A 23,207-nucleotide genomic window follows, 5' to 3' on the forward strand; every position below is an offset into this window, starting at 1 on the left:
CCGCACCATCTCAACCTTACCTAACTTAACCATAACTAAGTTCGATCTACTTTCAAAAGCAATCTTCTCATCTCAATGGGAAAGTCAGAAAAGTACAACTTCCTGGACTAATTCACTTTCTTAGGTCGTGAATCGTGTGGTTATCATGACAGGCTAAGTCACGCACCCATCTCTGCTGACTGCCTGCTTTTGACTTTTCCTTTAATTCATGGTCTTCCGCTTCTGCTGCTTCTGTGGCTTCTTTTTGTTTGCAGCAGAAAAATGCGTTGCATACTCCAGTGCGCTGTGATTGACTTCAGTGGGTTTTGAGTGTGTGTGTGTGTGGCTGCCAAGTTTATCAAACTGTTAAGTTGTGCACTGATCGTTATGAATTGTTAAGCAGTTGGCCAAGTTTCGCATCGTGTTAATTTTGCATGTAATGGGTGAGATTCTTTCACAACTTAATTGAAAGTTAAATAAAAAGTAGATATACTCGGCCTTATACGTACTACAGCTTCTCCACCTCTAACGCTATCCTTCGTGCTGCAGTGTGGGATGCTCAACCATCCTGGAAGACTAGACAGCCAGGAGAGAGGCAACACATGTGCTTGATATTTTTGTGACATGGATGTCGCTTCACGTAAATAATGAACTGCAGGCCTGGCTAATTGTTGTGCAAACTTCTCATACAGGATGCATTCGCAGGATCACGAACATACATAGCTAGCTGCTTATGGAGTGCTTACGAGCGGAGGTGTCGGCAAAATAATGGCATTGTATTAAATGTATATTTTTAAATAGATACAAGTATATGCAGTACCCACGTCGAAAGAACCATTTATTTATTTATAGCTTTTCATTAAAACTTGTTCTCAACGAAATAAACGTTATTCCAAACGTAAATAAACAGCACCTACCTGCGTACATTTTTTGCGAGTGGAAAAACTGGTCAAACTGCTATCAAATTCATTCAACTTAGAGGGAAAACGATATATCACTGGGAATATGAGGTGGATAATCGAACTATTTTGCTTTAAAAACAATTCAAAAAAATAAATGCAATGGCTTAAAAGAATGCCATCTTTAAACCTTTTTATAAACTATCCGAATTTAACATAATTTTAAAAATCCCAACCGTCTATAAAATATGTTATGCATTTTATGTTAATGCACATATATTTCAATTTGCTGTATTTATGCATCCATCTCGCATGCGTGTGTTAGTTTTCGGCAGAGCTTCAGCAGCGACTTAACATACATATTTGTACAAGTACATACTTGTATGTATGTATCATGTTATAGTGTTGTGTTATTGAGATAAGGCTTAGCACATGGATAAAAAAGAGTGTGTGTCACAAGTTGAAAACGAAATTCCTAATTCGGCATTACAAATTAAGCAACATCAAATCGATTTTTGTCTTTCTTTTTTTTGGCACTAGAAAATTGTCTTGTCTTTTTGTTGTTGTTACAAAACTAAATCTGTAAGCCCAAACCATGAGAGCATGTGCTTATCAATTAAACCACTAATAGGAGGTATAATAACTTGAATTGCAATAAAGATTGATTTAACATCTGTTATCCGCATAACAGTTATTCTCGTACTAACGATTGCTTACAGCGATCGAAATGTGTACACATTTAACATTCGCCGTCTTAATAACAGAGACATTAACAACATATACAACAGATGTTTAAGGGTAAATTAAATGAATCGCTTTTGTGGTTAAAAATTGTAATTAAAAGCATTATTTACAAAACCCCTTTGTTATAGGATATTATAAAATTATCTATTCACTGAAAACAGGAGAAAATGTGATTGAAAGTAAAATCAATTGCAATATATTATCTGTATAACAGTCGCGACTGTTAACAGCGATTTAAATGTGTATTTAAAATTCGCAGTTTTATTTACAGAGGCGGTAAAAGTGCTATTAGCAGATATATTACAATACACCGAAAACTTGGTTGATCCAGTAGTAGTATATTTGGAAGCAATAACAACATGCTGCATATTAGGTTTTAACAAATTCCCAGTAACAAATAGTAAGTATATCCTTACAAGTATTACTGTTCGTATTTCGAAAAACCTACTTATTTATGTATGTTAAGGATTGGATCTTACCTTGGAGTTCCTCTTAATGCCTAAAAGCAGTGTAAATTTCAAAACTATATTTATTGTTCATAGGAATCAATAAATTTTTGTATCTCTGGACGATAACAACTTAAACAAACTCTCGGTTCCCTCGGTCTTTCTCATTCCCCAATAACTTAATAATAGCTGTGTGTATTGTAGGTTACTGCTATGCCTATAAGTCTAAAGAGGATTCCAAAATGTCCTTTGCATTGACATATATCGGCAACATATTTATGCAAACACTATTAAAAAGTCATAAATACCAAAATGTGTGGTCAAAATATATGCCCTTATAGTGTAATATACCTAATTCTGTTGTTACACGGTAGATTGGTTTCAGAAAAAGTCTTGTAAAAAAAGGGTACAAAAATACATTAATCATATTTTATTTGGAATCGTGCTAAATGGAATTAAGTCTCGCAACTATATATAAAATTTGTAATTTTCGAACCGTGTAAAAACAGAATTAGGTGTACATACGTTGTTTTTGTTCTACTACGATTACACATACCAATTATCGCTTTCCACTGGTCGTCGAATTCGAAAATAATGAATGGCGTAACATTCAGCATAAGGTTGTAAGATCATGTGTCCCAATAGGGATTTATTGCTCCACTATATAGTATCATAATCTGTCAATTGATTAAAGTTTACTTTAAAGAAACTGCTATGTCTGTCTGAGGTGCTCCTCTGGGCCTTAGCTTGTCAATGTCATTCAATGAGATTTGCTTGCATTTTCTATTTCATGCGGTTTTGTGGAAAATTGGCGGTCCAAAATATGTTCTCTGCAATTGCTAAACTATTTCGCATAGTCTGTGAGCATTATTCCATGGGCTAGCGCCGCTTTTGACTAAAATACGCGCTTGGTTTCTAAATTCGAACCAGTTTAAAGGAAGCGGAACTTTCAAAATGGCAGTTTAAATCTTGTTGCTGATGCCGTTCAATGAAATCGCGCTAAATCAATTACTTAATTGTCCTTAGGCCGGCGACCAGGCGGGCACAGTGGCAGCATGGCGGCCTGGCTGGCTGTGTGGGATGTGGCATGTGGCACACTCGCTGGTTTCATAAAGTGGCGTCAATTAAAAGGCTGAACAATTGCCGGCAAATATACAGTCAGGTTTCACTAATTACTTTTATGACCCAATTGCTAGCAGATTTTGCTGCGATAGCCTCACTTTTGTTTATTAACAATTTTCTTTTTCGCTATAAATTCGAGTGCCGAAAGTCGTGAGCCTTACCTTGTCGTTCCTCCGCTCCCCTCCTCGCCTGTGCCCCGTCCCCGCCCCCATCCTGGCCCACGCACACACAAAACCATTACTTGCAGACGGCAGTCGAGAACCCCTTGCCTTGCCACATCATCGGACTAATCGAAGCTCCGACTTTGGCTTTGCTACCAAATTTATTGCGAATTGGTCCATGGGCCTTTTTGACGTGTCTCTGTTGTTGTTGCCGCCACTGCCGCCAGGGCCGCCACCACGTCCTGTTCAGTCTTCACCTCCACTGTTAGATGTTGCCGCTGCTTTTGTTGAATGTATTTTTGGGGCTCGGTCTGCTTGAGGCGCTTTTCTCATGCCATGGCCAAACTCTTTAGGCCGTTAGCTGTTTGGCCTTGCAAGTCCTCTGCTGAGCTTGTTGCGCGTGTGGGTTTAAGATATAATGGAAAGCATGCATACTACGAAATGAAAGTGTATATTACACACTAAATACATGGCGCTTGTGAATGCCTGAACATAAAGCCTCACTTTTCGCGTAAATTGATTTTGTACGAGACTCCAAAATCGTGAGAGCTTAACCCTCCCTCAAATCATTTTATTGGCCTATAAAATTTAACTATGCATCATATTAGAAAATATAAGATTTCAACTTTAGTCAATTACTTGCAATGCTTTGTCTTGTATTTACAAACATTTCTACACAAAAATTAAATAGCAATAAATACGAACATAGTAGTAATTAAGTAGGGCAGCACTGCTGTTTGAATAAAGGCTGGGAAATTGAGTAAAAGTCCCAGGGAAATTTTCTGCAAAGAGATCATGATACAATCCGTATAAAATGTAATCGCAAAGACTACTTTATAAGTTCAATCATCTTATACTCCAGTATCCATAAAGTCGCCGCTCTCTGTCATCGCTCAGTTCATGAAACGGTGACAAAAACAACAATATACTCAAAGACCGGAAGCGCCTCCTGTGTTATGAGTGCAAGTGAATCGACAATAAAGACGCCACCCAAAAGTGGCTCCATCTCACACAACTTTATCCAATTGGCGTTTTTTGAGAGTATTCGCCGCATAACAAAACAACACGCGGTTGCTGTTCGCGTCGAGAGAGTGCCATACAACAAACTTATTTGAAACAGTGGCAAAATTTGTTCCTTAAGATGGGGATGACAATAGTGCATTTACATTTTTCTGAGAAGAGCAGAGAAAGAGAGAAGAGAAGGCATTGATTTATTTTGTTGAGGCAGAAATACAGCGCTAACCCCAAAATCTGCAACACAGAGAAAAAGAGCGAGAGAGAGAGCGGCCTCACAAGTTTCCGTTGTTCTGAGTTTTTCGCCGTTCGCTCAGTTTTGTTTTTATTTTATGGGGAGCAGAGTGGTGGCAGAGAGAGGGCAGTTGCTGGCTGCTGTGGCACCAGCGTCGTGGACGTCGTCAGTTTGTTCGCGACCGTTGCAACGTCAAGTTCAGCGTGCGTAGAGTTTCGTCGTCGATTATACGTACATATGTACATCGTTGTTATCCAACCAGTCAAGCGCTTCCGTACTCAGTACATGTCTTTTACCAACATCTCTTGTGCTTGTTGTGTATGCTCGTATTGGGCTCTTTTGTCAGCCCTGCCGCGCGTCTATTTCAAAAAGCTGTAAAGCCGTTAAAATCGTCACTAACGTCGCCCATAGTCGCCACAAAGTGCAAAAGGTGGCAAATTAAAAGCAAACAAAATTCATTTTGTTTGCATTTTTTGGTGCATAAAATCAAAAGTAAATTTTTGAAAACCAATTTTTCCTTCCTCCCCATAAAAGTGTTAAGCAAGGCCTAAAGCCAAAAGTATAACTGCTGCCAATAACCGCAACAACAACAACAGCAATTTGCAATTTCAGAACCACAATAACAAACGCAGCAACAATAACAACAACAGCAACAATCAGAATAACAACAATCGCTAGACCTGTAACATATCGTGTGTGCAATTGTTTATTGCAAATTGAAAAAATGTTTTTAAATTAAAGCGCCGCCACAATTGCATGACACGCCCGAAATTAAATTACGTGTTAAATTGCAAACGCTCGCTCAAATTGTCAAAGTTGGCAATAACGAATTAAGGAATATAATTGCCATTTCAAACACAGCATTCCAGATGGATGCATTTATTTAAAATATGCTGAAATGCGTCAAATAATCGGTGTGTTTGATGGCAGGAGCGAATGAATCACTTTTGCTGTCAGCTGTTTGATGAAATAACCAATTGATTTCATGGCTAATACGCCAATTAAGGTGTCTGCCTAAAACCTAATGAACAAAAGCGATTGATTAAAGTCTTCCTTCCACTTGAGTGCAGACAGCACAACATTATTGTTGGTTAAGAATTAATTAAATAATGCTACATGAGGCCAAAAAAAACATTACTTCTACGACGGCAGTTCCAATAGAATCTCTGCTCAGTTCTGTCTGGTATAGACCTTGGATAGATCCATAAAACCTGACGACGAAGATCTCAACATTATATTAACAAAGTGTTTATTTCTATCTACAATAGTTGCAATAATAGTTTCATCCAATAAGGTTTATTTTGTTGACTTGTAGTTTTTCAATTTACCTGAAAGAGACTTTGAAGTTATTTTAAGTAGAAAACGAATCTTCTTATTATAATTCGGTCATATTGGGTCTATCAGGATGTCGTACGTAAAAATAATTCCATATTCTCCTAGTTCGAAGCGCTTTACTAGCTGGAAAGTATAAATATTAGTTGGAATTTAGATTGTCAGGTTGTGATGCTTGAATGATTCCTGTTCCAAGTATATTCATAGATGTTTTTAATAGTAAATCTCATTATAAATATGCTTATATAGTTTTTTAATCCGACTCTCGATATTTATTCTAAAATGGGCCTTCAACGGTTTTAAAGAAATTTGTCCATTTCATTGAGTTTTATCGATGGCTTAGATATCGGTTGTTACTTAAACATACAAGTAGTTCAGGGTTGTTCTAGAATCTTTGTTAATAGCTGTGGCAGAGATTATAGGATTAGTATTTGATATACATACATAAAAAGCTGATAAACCAAAATAGAGTTCATTGTGGGTTTCAAAAAATTGGATGCGAAGCAAGGCTTGTCATTTAAATTAAAAATATTTAAAATGAAAACGGAAAGAGCAATTGTTTGCTGATAAAGAAGTATGTAAACAAAGAAACCGCATAATTGGAAACCATACGCCAGATACATACATACATATGTATGCCTCTATGTACATATGTATGTGTGTGTGTCCATTTATCTTCAATTTATCAGTCGGAGTTTCTATATCATTCAATGTGAGCGATAAGTGGCAAGCAAATGGAAATGAACACACATACATATGTTCATATGTATGTGCATATGTATGTATTTCTGGCGACGAGAAAACACAATTCCGCAATTTCATAGAACTCATGTAATTAGATATGACGAAGTGGCTAGAAATTAGCAAAGGAGCTTAGGCCTGGACTGCAATCAATTGAATCACAAGTGGAAAGTTATGAGACATTTCCGAAAGTGAGAAGCTAATATTGGAGAGGTAATAATAATAAAGGCAGGCTGTTTTTGCTCAAATGTTCAAATGAATGTTGATTTTTGTTTTCTGTTTTCTGTATTTGGTTGCCAAGTCAAAGCTCAAGTTGAATAAACTTCCTTCTCATGCTCCGCTAAACGTGAAAATCAAATTAAAAACAAAGCAGGGAGAGAATAAAACACATTTTTGGCAAATGAAACGCACGATAATTTACATAAATCAGAGACGTATGCGAGCAAAGTCAGTCAGTCAGTCAGTTAGCAGAATACGAATGGGACTGTGAAAGGCACGCAATAATAAATTAAACAATTATTTTCGAGCTGGTTTTGTTTTTGTTTTAAACACACCGACCGACCAGGCGACGAAGAGCTTAACCAGCAAAATAAACAAAGGCGACGACGTCAGCTGAGCTGAGCTTTAAAGGCAGCAGAAGCAGCAACAGAAACAGAAACAGAACACACGCTCACACACAAACAAAAACAAAGAAAAACGAAATAAGAAGAAAATAAAGCGTGTGTGGAGACAAACAGACAGGCAGACAGGCAGACAGCCATAACAGTCGAGGGACGAACGGTCGGTCGCTGGCGCACTGCAACTGTCGGTCCATTGTTTGGGGAACAGCACGTCGGAAATGATTACAGGCTGACTCTGAGGCTGTCTGAAGCTCAGGCTACAGCTGAGACTGAGACTGAGGCTGGAACTGCAACTAACGCCGACTGTTAGGCTCTGAGCCGCAGGCGAAGGCGGACGCAATGAAGGTGCCTCTTTGGCCGTCGTCTTCTTCGTCGCTGCCACCGTCATTAGCTGAGTCATGCTGCTGTTGCACATGGCCGCATGTTGCATATGCCTATGTGTGCCTATAAGGCTGATTCTTAAAACCGTTCATTTTTTCGGCAGGCATATAAAACAAAAATGCATAAATATTATTGTAACCGATAATGTTTGTGTTGTCTAAAAACACGATAAAATCGCATATTTATTGTGAGATCTTGTATTGACGGAATTTTAGTGCCTACAAGTATATTAGAAAAAGTCCTTGAAATATTTATCAATCGCGATTCGAAACGATTCAATTTTAATTTGTAATCGATTAATCTATAACAATCAGTTGACGGAAGTAGACAAATAAAAGGGAATTCGGAAAGCAAACTTTTTTAATTAAGGTTGACCGATTTTGATTTGATAATAATTTTGAAAAGTGGACAATGTCTGCAGTGAAGCCAACCAAAATTTCCTAAATACGGTCACACTATATGTAGTGAAGAGATTATGCCGAATGCTGAATCAGTTACAGCAATAGTTCATGTTAAATTTAGTCTAGCATATGCCATTAAAAAATTAACCACAGCACAGTTTTCAGAATCTAATTTGATTTCGATGCTTCGTCGTAATTTGCCGAGCCATTACCAAGAACTTTGCAAAAACATAAAAATGTGGGGCCACTCTAACGTGCATCGGCAACGGTGCAATTTTTTTTTTTTTTTATAACCAGGATAGTCAGCAGCAAAGAGCGGCGAAGCTTGCTCCGCTCTGATGCGGCGAACTTCGTCTCAAAATGCTCTTCGCTTTTGCCACACAATGGCGTCGCCGCCACATCTGAACGACGAATGGTCGCGCGCTCCTTCGCTTTGCTTTCAGTTGACAAAAGTTCCTTGCGCTGTGCGGACAAAAATCTCCTCGTTACGCTTTTGTTACTCGTTGCTTATTTGAGAGTGTTGCAGTGGGTTCGTGACTCAGAGTCAGACTTAACAGCGAATAAGAAAAAAAAACACTAAAAAGGCAAGATAGCAAAAAAGTAAGGCGAGACAAGTAAGCTGCTGCTGCGTTTTGGGTAGAAAAAAGCTTATATGGATATGTTTATGTATGTATTGGTACATATACGAGTATGTTTGAGTGTGTGCGTGTGTAAGTAAAGTACATATAAATGCGGCGAATTTAGTGACGTCGCAAAAATGTTGACGTGCGTCTTTAGGCGGCGTGTTTCTACATTTATATGTATGTTGTGTGTGCGTAATTTGCTGAACACTGTACTCTGCATTCAGTCACTGGTATTATTATTTTGTTTTATATGGCAAGGCAGCAAACTGAATAAATTATGAATAAACCAAAAAAATTGGTTTAGTTCGAGCGAGCACAAGAAATTCTAAAACAAAAACGGCACTAAAACGTCAAGTGTTCCCCTTCGTTGTTGTTGCTGTATTCCGCGCTAAAGCGAATATCAGAAAAATATAAAATTTTAATTAAACGCTACATGTGAAATTTATCAAAGCGACGCCACAACGCAGCGCAGCCACAATAACAACAACCACAAACAGCAGAAGAAACAAAAACAACGCGTACAATAACAAGAAGAGTCTTTATCAACATTTTTGTAGTAAAAAGCAACAAAAAAAATTAAAACACACGCGGCAGTTTGCCAGGCAGCAAGTTTTTCGCACACACAAAGTCACCGAGAGACGCACAGCAACACTCAAACACGCACGCACACATACACACACACGCACACATACACAAACAGATGTATCAAAGCGTTCGCTCTAGACGTCAAAAAGCCGGCAAAGCTGACAGCTACCAGAGCAAACAGCATTGAAGCTCAAAAGGAAATAGCAGCAAAATACAATAATAACAAAAACAAGAACAACAACAGCACCGGCCAACAACACACTTAACGAAACGAAAGTAAAAGCAAAACTCAAACCAGAAACAGGAATAAAAGCCGTAACTAAAGTTAACACAACTCACACGTTGGTGTCGGTGTTGGCCAGTTCGCAGTGATAGTGATTGAGCATACAAATATACATACATACATACATACATACATATATAGTTATGCATATGAATGTACATATATGGACGCATTCCACGTATTAAGGGACCTAACGAGCATGCAAATTAAAGCTGTTTATAATTGCATGCTCTTCATTTCCACTTAATTGATTCATTTATAGGTAAAAGGGAAAGACAATTAATGGTAAATGTACTCCTATATATACACCCTACAGCTTATACATATGTGTACATGTTTATATGTGTGTGTGTTTATGTTTGTATGAATAGCAATTCTCAAGAAAATCTTTTATTTCAACAGAAAATTACAGCATAAAATTATGCGTTAAAATGTGTAAAACCTAAAAACAAGTGCTCAAGCATAAGATAAGTGGAAAAGTTATTAAATTCCTAATTAGGATATCAATTAAATACAAATTGATAATTCACAAGGAGAAAAACAAAAGCAAATAACTACTGTAATATCAATAAAAAGAAAAAAAATTTAAATTGATATTCACATAAAAAACAAAGGAAAATAAATACTTAAATTTTTGTGTACGTGCTGAAATATAAACAGCCTGCAAAATTTACTACAACATCAGTTTTAACTCCACCAACACCGCCAATTCCCTCGGCAGAGCAAACGATCAGGAGTCGGGCAGCAACGACAACAGAATGCTCTTCGAGAACCCAGCCGTAGCGGCCAAGCTGCCGTTCCCCTACAATGTGCCGCCGCCTTTGCAAGCCGCAGCTGCAGCCGCCGCAGCAGTTCCAAATCTAAGGTAAGACCTATCCTCCAAACCTACATATCTGCTAATAGGGATTTTAAAGGGCAGACATAAGAGGTCCTTAACTTGAAACTAGACAGAATTGGTGCAATTTGTAATACTACTTACTATATTGAAGGTTTTGGAGAAGTATAGTATATTGTAAATTCCTATATTTTCTATATTTATTTATTTTATTTAATTAATTTATCGATAGTCGCCTACTTAATCATTAAGGAATTTATTTATAAATAATACAGCAATACAACTACTAATTCAAAGTCTTACGCTTAATCTCAGAGTTGGGTATGCATGTATAAGAATTCACAGAATTTACAGACATACATACATTTCAAAGGCGTATACAAAGACTTCATTCCGAGAACTCGAATTTATTAAAATTTAGAGGCTGTACATTTTTTTCCAAGAGCTTTTTATTAATATGTATACGCGTCAGTGCAGTTTTTTAATATCGCATTGCGATATTTGTGTGATTTGTTGAAATAGAGCTTTCATGATTACAAGTACTACTTGTAGTTGGACTAATTGCTATAATACTAGCTGATGGAAATCTAAATGATTTATTTGATACCCTGCCGGTTTGGAACCAATTTCTATTTCAACACATATTTTAAAATGTTTACCTAATTTGGTTGTTTATATTATTATACTTTTATATTATTGTATATATGTATTATTAAATAAGTTCTGATTCAAGAATAACAGTTTTCAATTTAGATAAGAGCTTCAAGTATTGTTTTACAGTGAAAACTCTCTTGGCCGGACACTCACAGTCCGCCAATTTTTGTCCGTCCAAGGGGAGTGTCCGCTTAAGGGGAACTTTAATACTTTATACACCGATCGAATGTTTTAAGAAAAGTGTCTGCCGGAGTTTTTACTCTAGTCCATGTTACAAATATATAATAACAAGTATTCATTTTGGTTTTAATAGAAACCCCCCATAAAAAACGCAATTTGTTTTGATATCTACTACTATCATGAATAGTAGAGAACATAAGAAACTGCAAAAGTGGCCTATTTAACATACATATGATACATACACACATACATTGGCTATAAACCTTAATGGGTTTAAGTGTTAATGCGTTTTGTGTTTTGTTTCCTGCCCTTTGCCATTTCCGTTTTGTGGCTCCTTTGTGCACATTTAACAAAATTGTTTGCTCTGCCAACCGAGCTTTTACATTTTTCATCACATACTCGTATTCATTCGTATTTGGAGCATTTGTTAACCTATAAGTGTTTTAAGTGGTCGATGAAAATCCCTTTAATTTATTATTTAATATTACAGTTTGAGTTGAGCAGCTGAGCAGTTTAGAATTCAACCGCCTTCAGAACTGCTTTATTAGCGGAGTAGCCGCGAAAGTGTTAGCCCCAGATAATAATTCTGTTTTTACACGGTAGATTGATTCAAGAAACAACCGTGTAAAAAAAGACATGATCATATGCAAAAATAGTTGATTGGTTTCTTATGTCTAAAGAAATATACATATATGAAATTTTTAATTTTAAAACCGTGTTATATCAAAATTGTGTAAAAAAAAAGAGCGTGTAAAAACAGAATTAGGTGTATATCAATCAAATTTGAAATTCATCCAAATTTTAAATCACAGAAATCAAATTGTTCCTTGTTTGATCCTTTAGTTTTGATTTCCTCAAATCCATTATCAGATGTGTAGATCTGTAGCTTAACACACGTTTTTTGTTAAACAATTTTTATGTGTAAATCATGTGTAAATGTTCCTAATTAAAACAAGAGAGAACGCTACAGTCGAGCAAGCCCGACAGTGAAATACCCTGTACCCAAGTAAACTTCCGACATTGAGGTATATGCGCCCATAGCATCAGCAAAAAGAGGAAGAAGAAGAGCGAACTTGTTGCTGCAGTTTGGGGGAGTTGCTCTGGCGAGAATTTGTTTCGCTAATAACTTTTCTTAGAATTGACCGAATTGGATAAACAACAGTAGACAATTATATTATTGCACAATTGCACAATTAAGTGTGCAAGTTTAGGTAGTATTTGAAATGTGGACGCTATTGACGAAATTCTGTAGCGGGGGAAGGGGGGGAAATTCCAAAAAATAAAATAAACTCGTCCTTTCTCGGACCTAGGAGAATCTGGATGCCAACTTTGGTTAATCTAGCTTTTATAGTTTCTGAGATCCTTGCGTTCAGACGGAAGGACGGACGGACGGACATGTCTAGATCGATTTCTCTCGTCATGCTGATTCAGAATATATATACTTTATGGGGTCGGAGATGCTTCCTTCTGCATGTTACATATTTTGCACAAACCTAATATACCCTTTACAAGGTTATACCCTGTACCTTGTTAAATACATGTTGAATATAGAATTTTTAATTTAATTAAAATTATTTCAGTTAAATTGTGTTTAGGCTAGTAATATAAATATGCATCGATACATCGATGTATCGATTTTTATGTTAGCGATTGTTTTCGATTTGAACTCGATGTTTTTAGATTCTATGTTCCGATCGATTTTTATAAAAACCTCGATTTTATGGACATTGCCACCAAGCAGAGAAATCCCGGGAAATACACAAAGCTTTTATAGTAAAGAGTGAATCCGTGTATGTACATATAAAGAAGGAACCGTGCCAAATAAAGTTGTAAATACATAGGTATACGGAATTTAAGACTTTTAATTTAAAAGTTGTTCTCCCTTGTTTTAAATTACACATTTCGATTAAAAATCGATGCATCGATGTTAAGTTTTTCGATACATCGCTGCATCGGTGTTTGTCATGACGATTTTTGTTTCCGATGTTCATTTCGGATTTACATCACTAGTTTAGACCAAACACAGGGTATTTATGAGTTCCACACGCCCCACAAAAAAGTTACGAGTTTCTTCAGCAGGCTTCGAGTTCAATGAGTGTTGTTTGTTTATTTGTCTGTCGTCGACTGGCGCCAATCAATTAAAACTTTAAAGTCTCGCATTTCGTTGCTAATTAACATTCTATTTATTGTTTCATAATTTTTTTGTTATGATGGACTGCGATTGCAGTGCGGAATGAAAAAATGTGATATGAGATAGGTTAGCAATAGAATAACAGCGGAAGAAGGAAAGAAATAGGAAATTAATTTTCATTATTGCAGTTCGCTATGTTTTACGAAAAGTGTATAAATATGTTGCACCATTTGCAGTTATGCGTTATGCTTCTGAATTCCACTAAGGCTTCTGCATGGAGTGACACTAAAGTTTGCTCTTGTTCGAAAGTCAAATTTTGATACGTATACATAAACACAGCTGTTATTTCGTGTAATCGAAATTGGAAACAAAATTCAGAACACGCTCCTCGTATTCGCATTACTCATCATAAGTATTACCACCATACATTGGCTCTGTTAGGCAGAATGAAAATGAGCACAATATTTGCGGCCGGGGTTTGTTTGTCTGCAATTTGTTTGGTTTGGCTTTGGGGTCGGGTGTTAATGCGAGGGCGACTGGATTGTTGGAATACTGGCCGTCGCGTCGATATCTTTCAGCGCCTTCTTGGCCTGCACCGATTTTGTGTTGTGTTCGGCAGGCAAAGTAGAATATATTTATAAATGAAACACGCATTTGTTGTCATTTTTTACTGTCAACTTAAATCCAATCAACGCTTTGTCTATGTTCGTTTATAAGTTTGTTCGATGAGTCGGGAAATATTCTGGTCTTTTTTTTGACGTCTGTGACGGCAACAATTTTTCTCCGCTGTTGGTTTTGTTTCCATAGTGTCGAGTGTTTCACTGATAATTTTCTGAAAACAAGAGCAAGTTCTTCAAACGTACTAAATGTATTTTGAGCAGATACGTACATATATCTATATACACGAGCACATACGCAAATAGTTACATATTCAAAGAAATTATTATTAAAGCATTAGAAATGATATTTACAAACAATTCACGCTTACTTTTTGCATTTATAGATAACACTTTTTTCATAATTTGTCGGAAATCTCAATTAATAATTGAATCAATTAATTGGTCGCGTACAGCACGCAGATAACACGGCATTTAAACCATTGTTATGTTATTGAATTATTGAATTTAGCTCGTAGTTAACGAAAAAACAAATTAAATTCAATTAGGGAAATTCTCTTTTGAAGTAAGCTAATTTATTATTATGTTTATAAAATATACATATGTAGTATTTGTGTTTGCTTCAATAGTTTCGTGTTTGCAAAATCAATTTATTTGGAATTTCTATTTATGTTTCAAACTCAAAATTATTGATTTGTAAATTGTATGACAATTAAACTATTTAAATATTTGTTTGCTATAACTAGTGAGAACCCCTGGAATTGGGGTTGGGGTGTCTGATGAGAATCCAATAAAAAATTCAAACTTGCAGTTTCATGTGAATGTGATGTCATTGTGCGGTAAATGGAAACAAATAGCTCTTTTGCCAAATAGAAAACATACAAAATTGATATGCAAAGATTGTCATTATCTTTTTTTTTGTGTTCCATTGAAAGCGACGATATTCTATTTGTGTCACAAACCTTTAGCTTTGATGAGAACTCGGTACTACTTACACCTCGATTTCCGCGTCTATTGAATTCTGAATAAAGGATTTAAATTTCAATGCTCAGCGCTGTAATTGATGTCTCTGTGGAAAAGTATGGCAAATAAAAATTAGACAACAATTACACATTATCATATGTATGAGGATGTGTATTCTATAGGGGCGCACACAAATTGCTCAGCGCGCATATTAATCAGGGCCCCCTCCTTCAATTCCAGACATCATTTTAGTCAGTCGGCTGACAAAGCACTTATGCATTTGTAATTCAAGGTGATGTCTGTCTGTCTGTCTCTACAATTGTTTGTGTGTACATGTATGTACGTGTGATGACATGACGCGTCAGCTGACACACGTGCCGACAGCAATAAGTAAGTAGGTAGGTCACTTTGATTACGCAACGCCCACTAAAATCTGGCCGGCAGCTAGAATTTATTCGATACTCGCATAATTCATTCATAGCTTCTCCAGATACATAATAAAATATAAATAAAATGAAGTTATTTTATTTAATTAAGTTTAATGTACAATTTCTTATTTCAAAAGTTAACTGTGCCTTTATATGGATATATAGAAGAAGAAATTGAATCTATAATACGTATACTATATGTAAAATGAAAGCCCTGTAGTATTTAAAATCAGGAAAAGAATGAAAAACTGTAACAAAACACAGGCTTAAAAAAATAATTCGAAGCGGCACAAATCCTGTTATAACCACCTTTTTGAAATCGAAATTCTAAAGGTGTGTATCCACACGATTGACATATCAGCCATAGTTTATAGTTTCTGAGATCCTTGCGTTCATCCAGACGGACAGACGGACGGACATGTCTAGATCGATTTTTCTCATCATGCTGATTCAGAATATATATACTTTATGGGGTCGGAAATGCTTCCTTCTGCATGTTACATACTTTGCACAAACCTAATATACCCTTTTTACCCTACGGGTACAGGGTATAAAAATATTATAAAATGAAAAGGAAAGGTTTTTTTGTGCGCGACCTATGAAGGAACGAAGTTTCTGTTGTAAAACACATTTAAGGATAACTTCAGACATAGATAACTACTTATGTATTTCATAAGTTTTGAAGTTTGGAGAATTTTGAGTTACCCACTACATATGTATATGTACAGTGGGCGCCAAATGTCCTACATACGATCAAGTGCTTTAAATCTCAGAATTTTTACGAATTCCCACGAATTTTTACGTCGTATGTACACTTTTGTCAAGGAAGAAATATGGTTTTTCGTTTATATCATTGTAAGGATACATCTTAAGTTAATAATTTTTCGTTTTCTTCCATAAGAATAGATAAGCTACGAAACTGCATCATTAGTTTTTTAATAAATATCTTTAGTTCGGCCAGGTAGCGAAATATTGGATCGTATGTAGACTTTTGGCGCCCACTGTATATGCCACAAATAATTGATTCGATAAAGTTGTGCCACACATATGTGCCAAAAAGCAATTGACAATTGAAATTGTTGGCAAATATGCCCTTGAATAGTTTACCGTTTAATTCTCTTTGACCGCCTCCATTGCATTTTATTTTCCCAATTTCTCCCTCACCCACACGCCGAAACTGTAAAGCACGTCTAAGCTATAAGCCCTAGATATTGAGTGTTCGTGTCCGCATTTGTAGTAACTAAATTGATTTTGACACTCGCATGCTATAGAGGAGCATGATATGCAAAAATATATGTACACGTGAAAAGTTTCCAAGCAGCTTAAAAGTTTTTTGACTCGCCTTCGATCATACGAGTATGAAGTGCCTATATTTCGGATACACACACACCATTTCGAGTTGTTTTTTCATTCTTTTTTTGTTTGCTATTTTTGTTGTAGCCTCCTCCGGTTGTTGGTCAAGTTCTTTGCCTCATTACCAGCACATAAAGCTCGCACGACATCCAGTTAATGTTTTTACAACATGCATAAGCATAAATAAGACTTGGCTGAAGGAAAAGTTTCGTACCATAGAAAAGTTTAGGCTATGTCTGTTAAGTAAGTTTCCTACTTACTCGTATGTATTACTTCTCGAAAATTGTGACCGCTGTTTAATGAATATTTATGTCTGGAGGCGCAGATATTCTCAATCCCAATCCCATTCCTATTTACATTTACAATTTTTCAAAGCCACACAAATGTTGCTACACATTTCTCTTGACAGTTATACGTATATACAAGCAATCTATGTATGTACCACCTATATCTAAATATGTGGGAGTGTGTGTGTGTGTTTGTTCTTATATAGCATGTATAAATGCTAAGAAAAGTGTGCATATAGTTGAATGATTTCTGTTGAATTACTTTTGCAAGAGTCTGTCAGTCTGTGTCTGTAACCTGCTGCTGCATATTTGTCTCTCAGCTTAGAGCGAATATGTATGTATGTTTGTAGTATGTAGGAAGATGAAATCGAGCGTATGTGGTGTACATACGTATACGAATATGGAAACAAACATACATATACATACATATATACTATTTGAATATGCAGTCGGTTGCTGCTGCTGGAGCTATGCATCAAATTGTAAAAGTTTCCTGCCTAGCTGTTGCCAAGTTTTGTTTTTACCTCTTACCTCTTGGTTAGAGGGTATACGCGGCTGCTCAAAAGTTGTGTAACTGACGGAAGAATATGTGGTAGAAGCTTCAAAGTATAACTTTATATATGCAAGTGAAGGTATACTTGTATGCAAGAAGGTATTATAGAAGTATTTAATTTTTTTTTTTACCAACACGAATGCTAATATATTAAGTGCGAAAAGACTATTTTAAATTGATATTACTTGAATTCGCGCTGCAAAATTACATTTTATTTATTTTTGTTTTTTTGAAAAAGCCGAAAGATTTAATTATTTTCATATTAAGACGATTGCTTGATTAAAAATGAAATACTCTCAAAATGTTTGGGGTTGATTTAAAGCGATTGGGTTCGAAAGAATAATTGTATGTATTTGAAAGTTTAAATGAATAAATTTAATATGGAATTGTATTGGAAAATTTAAAGTATTGTTCTACAATATTATCAAAGTTATCTAAATAGGTCTTTTTGTAAAAAACCAAATAGCATTCTATCCATTTATAACCTGTATATCTGCCCAATACTAAATTGTATTAAAGATTAAAGTTAAAGTTCAATTTTAAAGTAAAAGATCTTTTCGTTGGTTTGCATATCTATCTTTATATACATATATACCTTTATGCATAGAGTAAGTGCCTGTTGGGGCTGTCACACTTGACATATACAGAATTATATTCAGAAATACATTCCTATTTTTATGTGACATTGTACAGTTGCTATAACGTAGGCGCATTTCAATGATACAGTGCTGTGGTTTCCTTAGTATTATTGTAGCTAGATTTGGTCACCATTTAATGGAACTTCGTTCAATTCTGACTAAAATAAGATTTCCATATGCTATAATAGGATTTCCATATGCCATAATATTCAGGTATTTGATTGCTACTTATATTTAGAAGCTTACGAAACAACCTAACGATGCATTGCCGAACCCTTAAAATGACTATATTCGTGTGGAAAGGGAGAGATTTGTGTGTTTAGATAATTATTCATGTAACCAACCTATTGTGTGTCAACTGTCGCGCCAAATGGCTTACCAAGTGTGGAAATACATAGGAGATAATCGAAAACTAGGATATTAATGTATATAAGCTTTCGCTTAGTATCCAAGCGTACTCCAAGCGGATGGATAGATAAGTTTGATGGTGGTGGGATAGCTGAAGAGACAATACCCGTCAGACAATCACGAAAAACACAGAAATGTGCAAAAAGTAGAGAAGAATGAAGGTGGACAGACCTATTACCCATTACATCTGTCAAATTGAAAATTACGTATTCGTGTCCTTACCATTCCTTTAGACTGCTCCTCGAATATACTCAAAACTTATTAAAGTCTTATATTTCAAGTGTTCAACAAACCCATTTCTTTACCTTTCGAAAAAGAAACGCCGCCGCAAAATCAAACAAAGATAAATTACACGAGTATTAATCACATAAGATCACCGAAGCGAAAATTATTCTCACTTTTTTTTCGGTAGCGTCCCAAAAACCCATAAAATTCATAAATTGAAATTAAAAAGCAATTACAAGTTTATTTCTATTTGGCGCAACATGACAAAATGTTGCACACACACACACACACACACATTTAAGCAGCTTGTAGTTGAGAATTTGCTAAACAAAAAAGTTTACACGAATATTTGCGAAAATGTACGGCACCATACTTTTTGATTATATTTTGCGGCCGAAAGTTTTAAAACGTTTACGAACCAATCAAATTCGATTGAAGTACTTTTTTCTGTTATGACAGAACCGAAGTTTTAATTTTGATGTAATTTGATGTTTTGAATTTGTGGAGAAAGCTCTTTTAGTAAACGTTAATTAAAAATCATTCTTTGGCGAATGCCTTTTACTTTACAATGCACTTTAATTATGGGTATGAGTAAGCAAGATGATACGCGGCCCACGTAAGGTGTTCGTAATGCTTCATAAAGTGAGAAGTAATTGGTGGGCCACCTCTCGATAGATTGCCCAAAAAAAGCAAATATAAAAACGTTATGGGCAAGTAATGAGCGTCTCTTTAACTCGACGGTTTCTTCTGCCGCCCGTTCCCCAGATTGTTTGCTGTGCTGGCATGGTCGGTCGGTCGGTCGGTCGGTCGGTCGGTCGGTCGGTCGGTCGGTCGGTCGGTCGGTCGGTCGGTCGGTGGTATCGCTTATGAAAAAGTTTGCCCCATTGCGCATTTAGTTCATTAACCTCTCAACTACAATTGTTGTAAATTTTGTTTTTTTTTTTTGCCTGTTACTGTTCAGCGTTGTTAGGTTCATTGTTGTTGGCACAAGAAAGCTGACCGCGTTGGCCTAGCGGAATAATAAAAATTGTTGCTACTACGAGTACATAAGTATCGTGTGCTCCAACTACACAGTTTGATATGCCAATTAAAGTGTGGCCAGCAGCCGCCGCAGTTGTGGTCTTTCTCTCGCTATATACTTACATATGTACAAGTATGTATGTATGTAAGTAGTGATTGTTAGGTATTGTGTGGTGTGGGTTGTGTGTGGGATCTTTCGCATTGCTTGAACGAAACGAGAAGAAGGAGCTTGTGGTTGTAGCGTAATATGCGGCAGTTATTTAAAATTAGTCGAAAGAGCTGAGAGGAGCTATAAAGTTATCTTAGAGAAGTTGCTGACGGCTGCCAGCGACGATATCAAGAGATTACCTTAAATACAGTGTTACCCGCAAATTACGAGTGTATTGTGGTGGCAACTATTTCTCATTGTTCTCCCAACGGTTGGAAATGCCTTGAATCGAAATGCGCAACGGCCACTTGAATTGAATTCAAACGGAACGGAACTGCGACAAAACAATTTCATTTCATTAATGTCAAGAGCACAACAGGAATGCTTTATTTGATTGAATGTTCACCCAATCACAATTTTATGTGCGTATCTATCAATTGCATTACAACATTATTTGGCAGCCACACTTGAACACGTAGAAATATGCAGTGAAGCACTCGCATTGAAATTTGAATACAATATGGCAGAATTTCCCATACAAGCAAAGGAAAATGCTGATGAAATTATGTCAATTCATGTGCTCCCTAATACCATTTAAATTTTAGGTATAAAATCCATTAAACAGTTCAAATTTTAAATAAAAAAAATGAAAACGTAAAATTCCAAGAATATACATAAATGAAAACAGGTTATATTTGAAGAATGTTACTTACTTAGATTAAATAATGGGAATATTTTATTGCTGAATTAAGTAAACTAATTCCAGGTATGTTTATACGGACTTTATAAATATCACGATTTGGATTCCCGCATACTTATTTTAAATATTGGACTAAGATACCGAGTACCTTTTAGCCTTTACAAGAAACTTCCGGCGTACTTCAAGGTACCTCTTGGCGTTTTATTACTCAATGCCTTTATAAAAGTCAACTGAACTGTTCTACTATAAGTGGGTGCTCATCACTTTTTATCAGTCTAGACAACAATTACCCTTTGCTTTTCGACACACTTCACACATTGAATTAAAAAATAATAGTAATAAAAGTGTAGTAGGAAAAAGGACAATTCATCTAACTTCATATTTATTCATAACAATCAAGCAGGACGATTATGAAATACTTATATCATGTAATGTAAGTATTAGCAAATAAATCTCAGGCTACCAGCTCTGAAATTCCTCTTTAATGGATTTCTACTGTAACAAATTTATCACAACGCAAAGCAGCTGCTGATTTCCGTAGAAGCCTCACACAAATGAGGAATTTTTGTATTATCATCAATGGGGTTATAAATTGAAGACAATGAATTCAATTGATTGGCATTTGTTTGGACGTTTGTGTCAGTGTATCGCCAACGCCATCTTGGCGTTCCTACGCCCGCATTTTTAATACTTCGACCTCATTTCTTTCCTCTTATATAAAAACCGATGCAAGTCGTTTATGGGTACATAGTAACGACTTTGCTGTTTTATATCCAGCAGTTATATACATACGTACCATATACTCGTATGTACCATATAGTATATATCGCCTGCCCACAATTGTAAAGAGAGCTGATAATTACGCGTTAAATATCTCAATTTCCAAGACCGGTTTCTAATAGCAACTAAAACAACAAGTTAGATAGCAATGTCTGTTATGTCTGTTATTATAAGTAGTTCCAAGTGATGGCTGGCTCGGTACATTGTTGTGGTTAGAAATTACATTTTTCCACTGAGCTGCTTTATGCATAAAACTTAGATAAATAATGCGGCATTTCATTTATTTAATTGGTAAAATGCTCAAATTCTACACATGCATTCGAATTTTTGGCATCGTTTAACATTTTACCCTTTTACGTTGCCATTGCCAGAGATTTGTCACCTCGCATCGCGCAATTAGCTAAAAACTGTGCAAAATGTTTTCAAACTATTTTTAAAGCAATTTATTATGTCATAAACCGAAATAGTTTTCTGAGCGTATGAATTTTGAACAATTTATTGCCGTTAAAAAGCGGCCCAGGGCTTTGATGCCAACTGCCGACTGATACATGCAGGTGCAACGTTTAAAGAAAAGAGAAAAACAAAAAAATTACCATTGCTGCGACATTTTAATTGCCAACATCGACGCAAAATATTACAAATTGGCATTGGAATGCTGATGTTGATAAAATGCTGACCAAAAACTATTCTAGGCAACGCGTTTAAATGCATGCCGTGAAGGAAAAACAAAAATGGCGAGCTGCCTTACAGTTGGTTGATTCCTATCGTGTTTCCCTAAATGCCTGTCAAACCATTTGGCATTCGAAAATATTAAAAAAAAACGATCGACACAATATGGATAGCACTTCAAAAGCAGCGACAAAATTGACTTCGTTTTTATACCCTGTACGAAAAAGAGTATACTCCTTCAAGAAGTTCACAGGCAGAATTAATACTGACTTCATGTCGAAGGACTTAGCTGATACAAAATATGAGTTTTGCATAATCATCTTTCTTTCAGCAAGCGGAGTAGGACAATTTATAATTTCCAAATTATTCTCTCCACGCCAATAATTTGCATATCTTGCTTAACTATTGTGGTCGCAAAAGACAAGTTCATAATTCATGAAAATAATGTATTTATTTCTTACTATTCTTATGAAAGACTGAAACCAAAATTACATATTTTACTTCTATAGAGTATTTCCAAGTCAAGCACGCCAAGTCGCGAGCGTTGTTTGTTGTCATTTATTTTCTTTTCAGATTATTTGTAGGCCACACAATCTGTTTAGTTCAATTGGTTGTTGGGTGGCATGTCAAATGCAATGAACTCCAAGGAATTTACAAACAACTGTAATATCTGTTGCAAGCACATTTTTCTACTTCATAGATACATTGTAATCAAATATCACGAGCAGTCGTCCCGGAACACGTCCCGCCCCAATAGTTATGATGACGATGGTACTTTTTGTAGTAACCATAAAGCGGGGACCATTTTTCTTTTGCAACATACACAAACAGACAGACTCACACGAGTGATAGCTTTTTATATAAAATGTTTTTCACAAGCCCCTCTAAATAACCGTAAAATTGTTGAACATGCAACGTCAGAGATAACGGAACAAACCAAGAGAAGATTCTCTGTACGGGGCTGTAGCTACAAATTATAGTGAGAAGTTGAGGAAAGCAGCGGCTCAAAGCTAGTGTTTGTAGATCCATTCCTTAGTGGCACTTCATATTCG

The 23,207-nt window shown here is 36.1% G+C and overlaps 1 protein-coding gene across 3 annotated transcripts in view; it reads left to right on the top strand.

Annotated features, from left to right (window-relative positions):
* The window catches only part of LOC115625246 (RNA-binding protein Musashi homolog Rbp6), a 160,879-nt gene that overhangs the window by 35,026 nt on the left and 102,646 nt on the right, over positions 1–23,207 (top strand). For 2 of the 3 annotated variants that reach the window (XM_030520238.1, XM_030520239.1), the window contains exon 1: positions 10,171–10,431. The exons of the other annotated variant lie outside the window; for it this stretch is intronic. In XM_030520238.1, coding sequence (XP_030376098.1) covers positions 10,325–10,431 — 107 coding nt within the window. In that variant the 5' untranslated portion in view covers positions 10,171–10,324. Of the gene's footprint in view, positions 1–10,170; positions 10,432–23,207 lie in introns of those variants that run through there. 3 annotated transcript variants of the gene reach the window in all.

Source organism: Scaptodrosophila lebanonensis, unplaced genomic scaffold, assembly GCF_003285725.1.
Source record: "Scaptodrosophila lebanonensis strain 11010-0011.00,11010-0021.00 unplaced genomic scaffold, SlebRS2 tig00000072-arrow-pilon, whole genome shotgun sequence".
Lineage (NCBI taxonomy): Eukaryota > Metazoa > Arthropoda > Insecta > Diptera > Drosophilidae > Scaptodrosophila > Scaptodrosophila lebanonensis.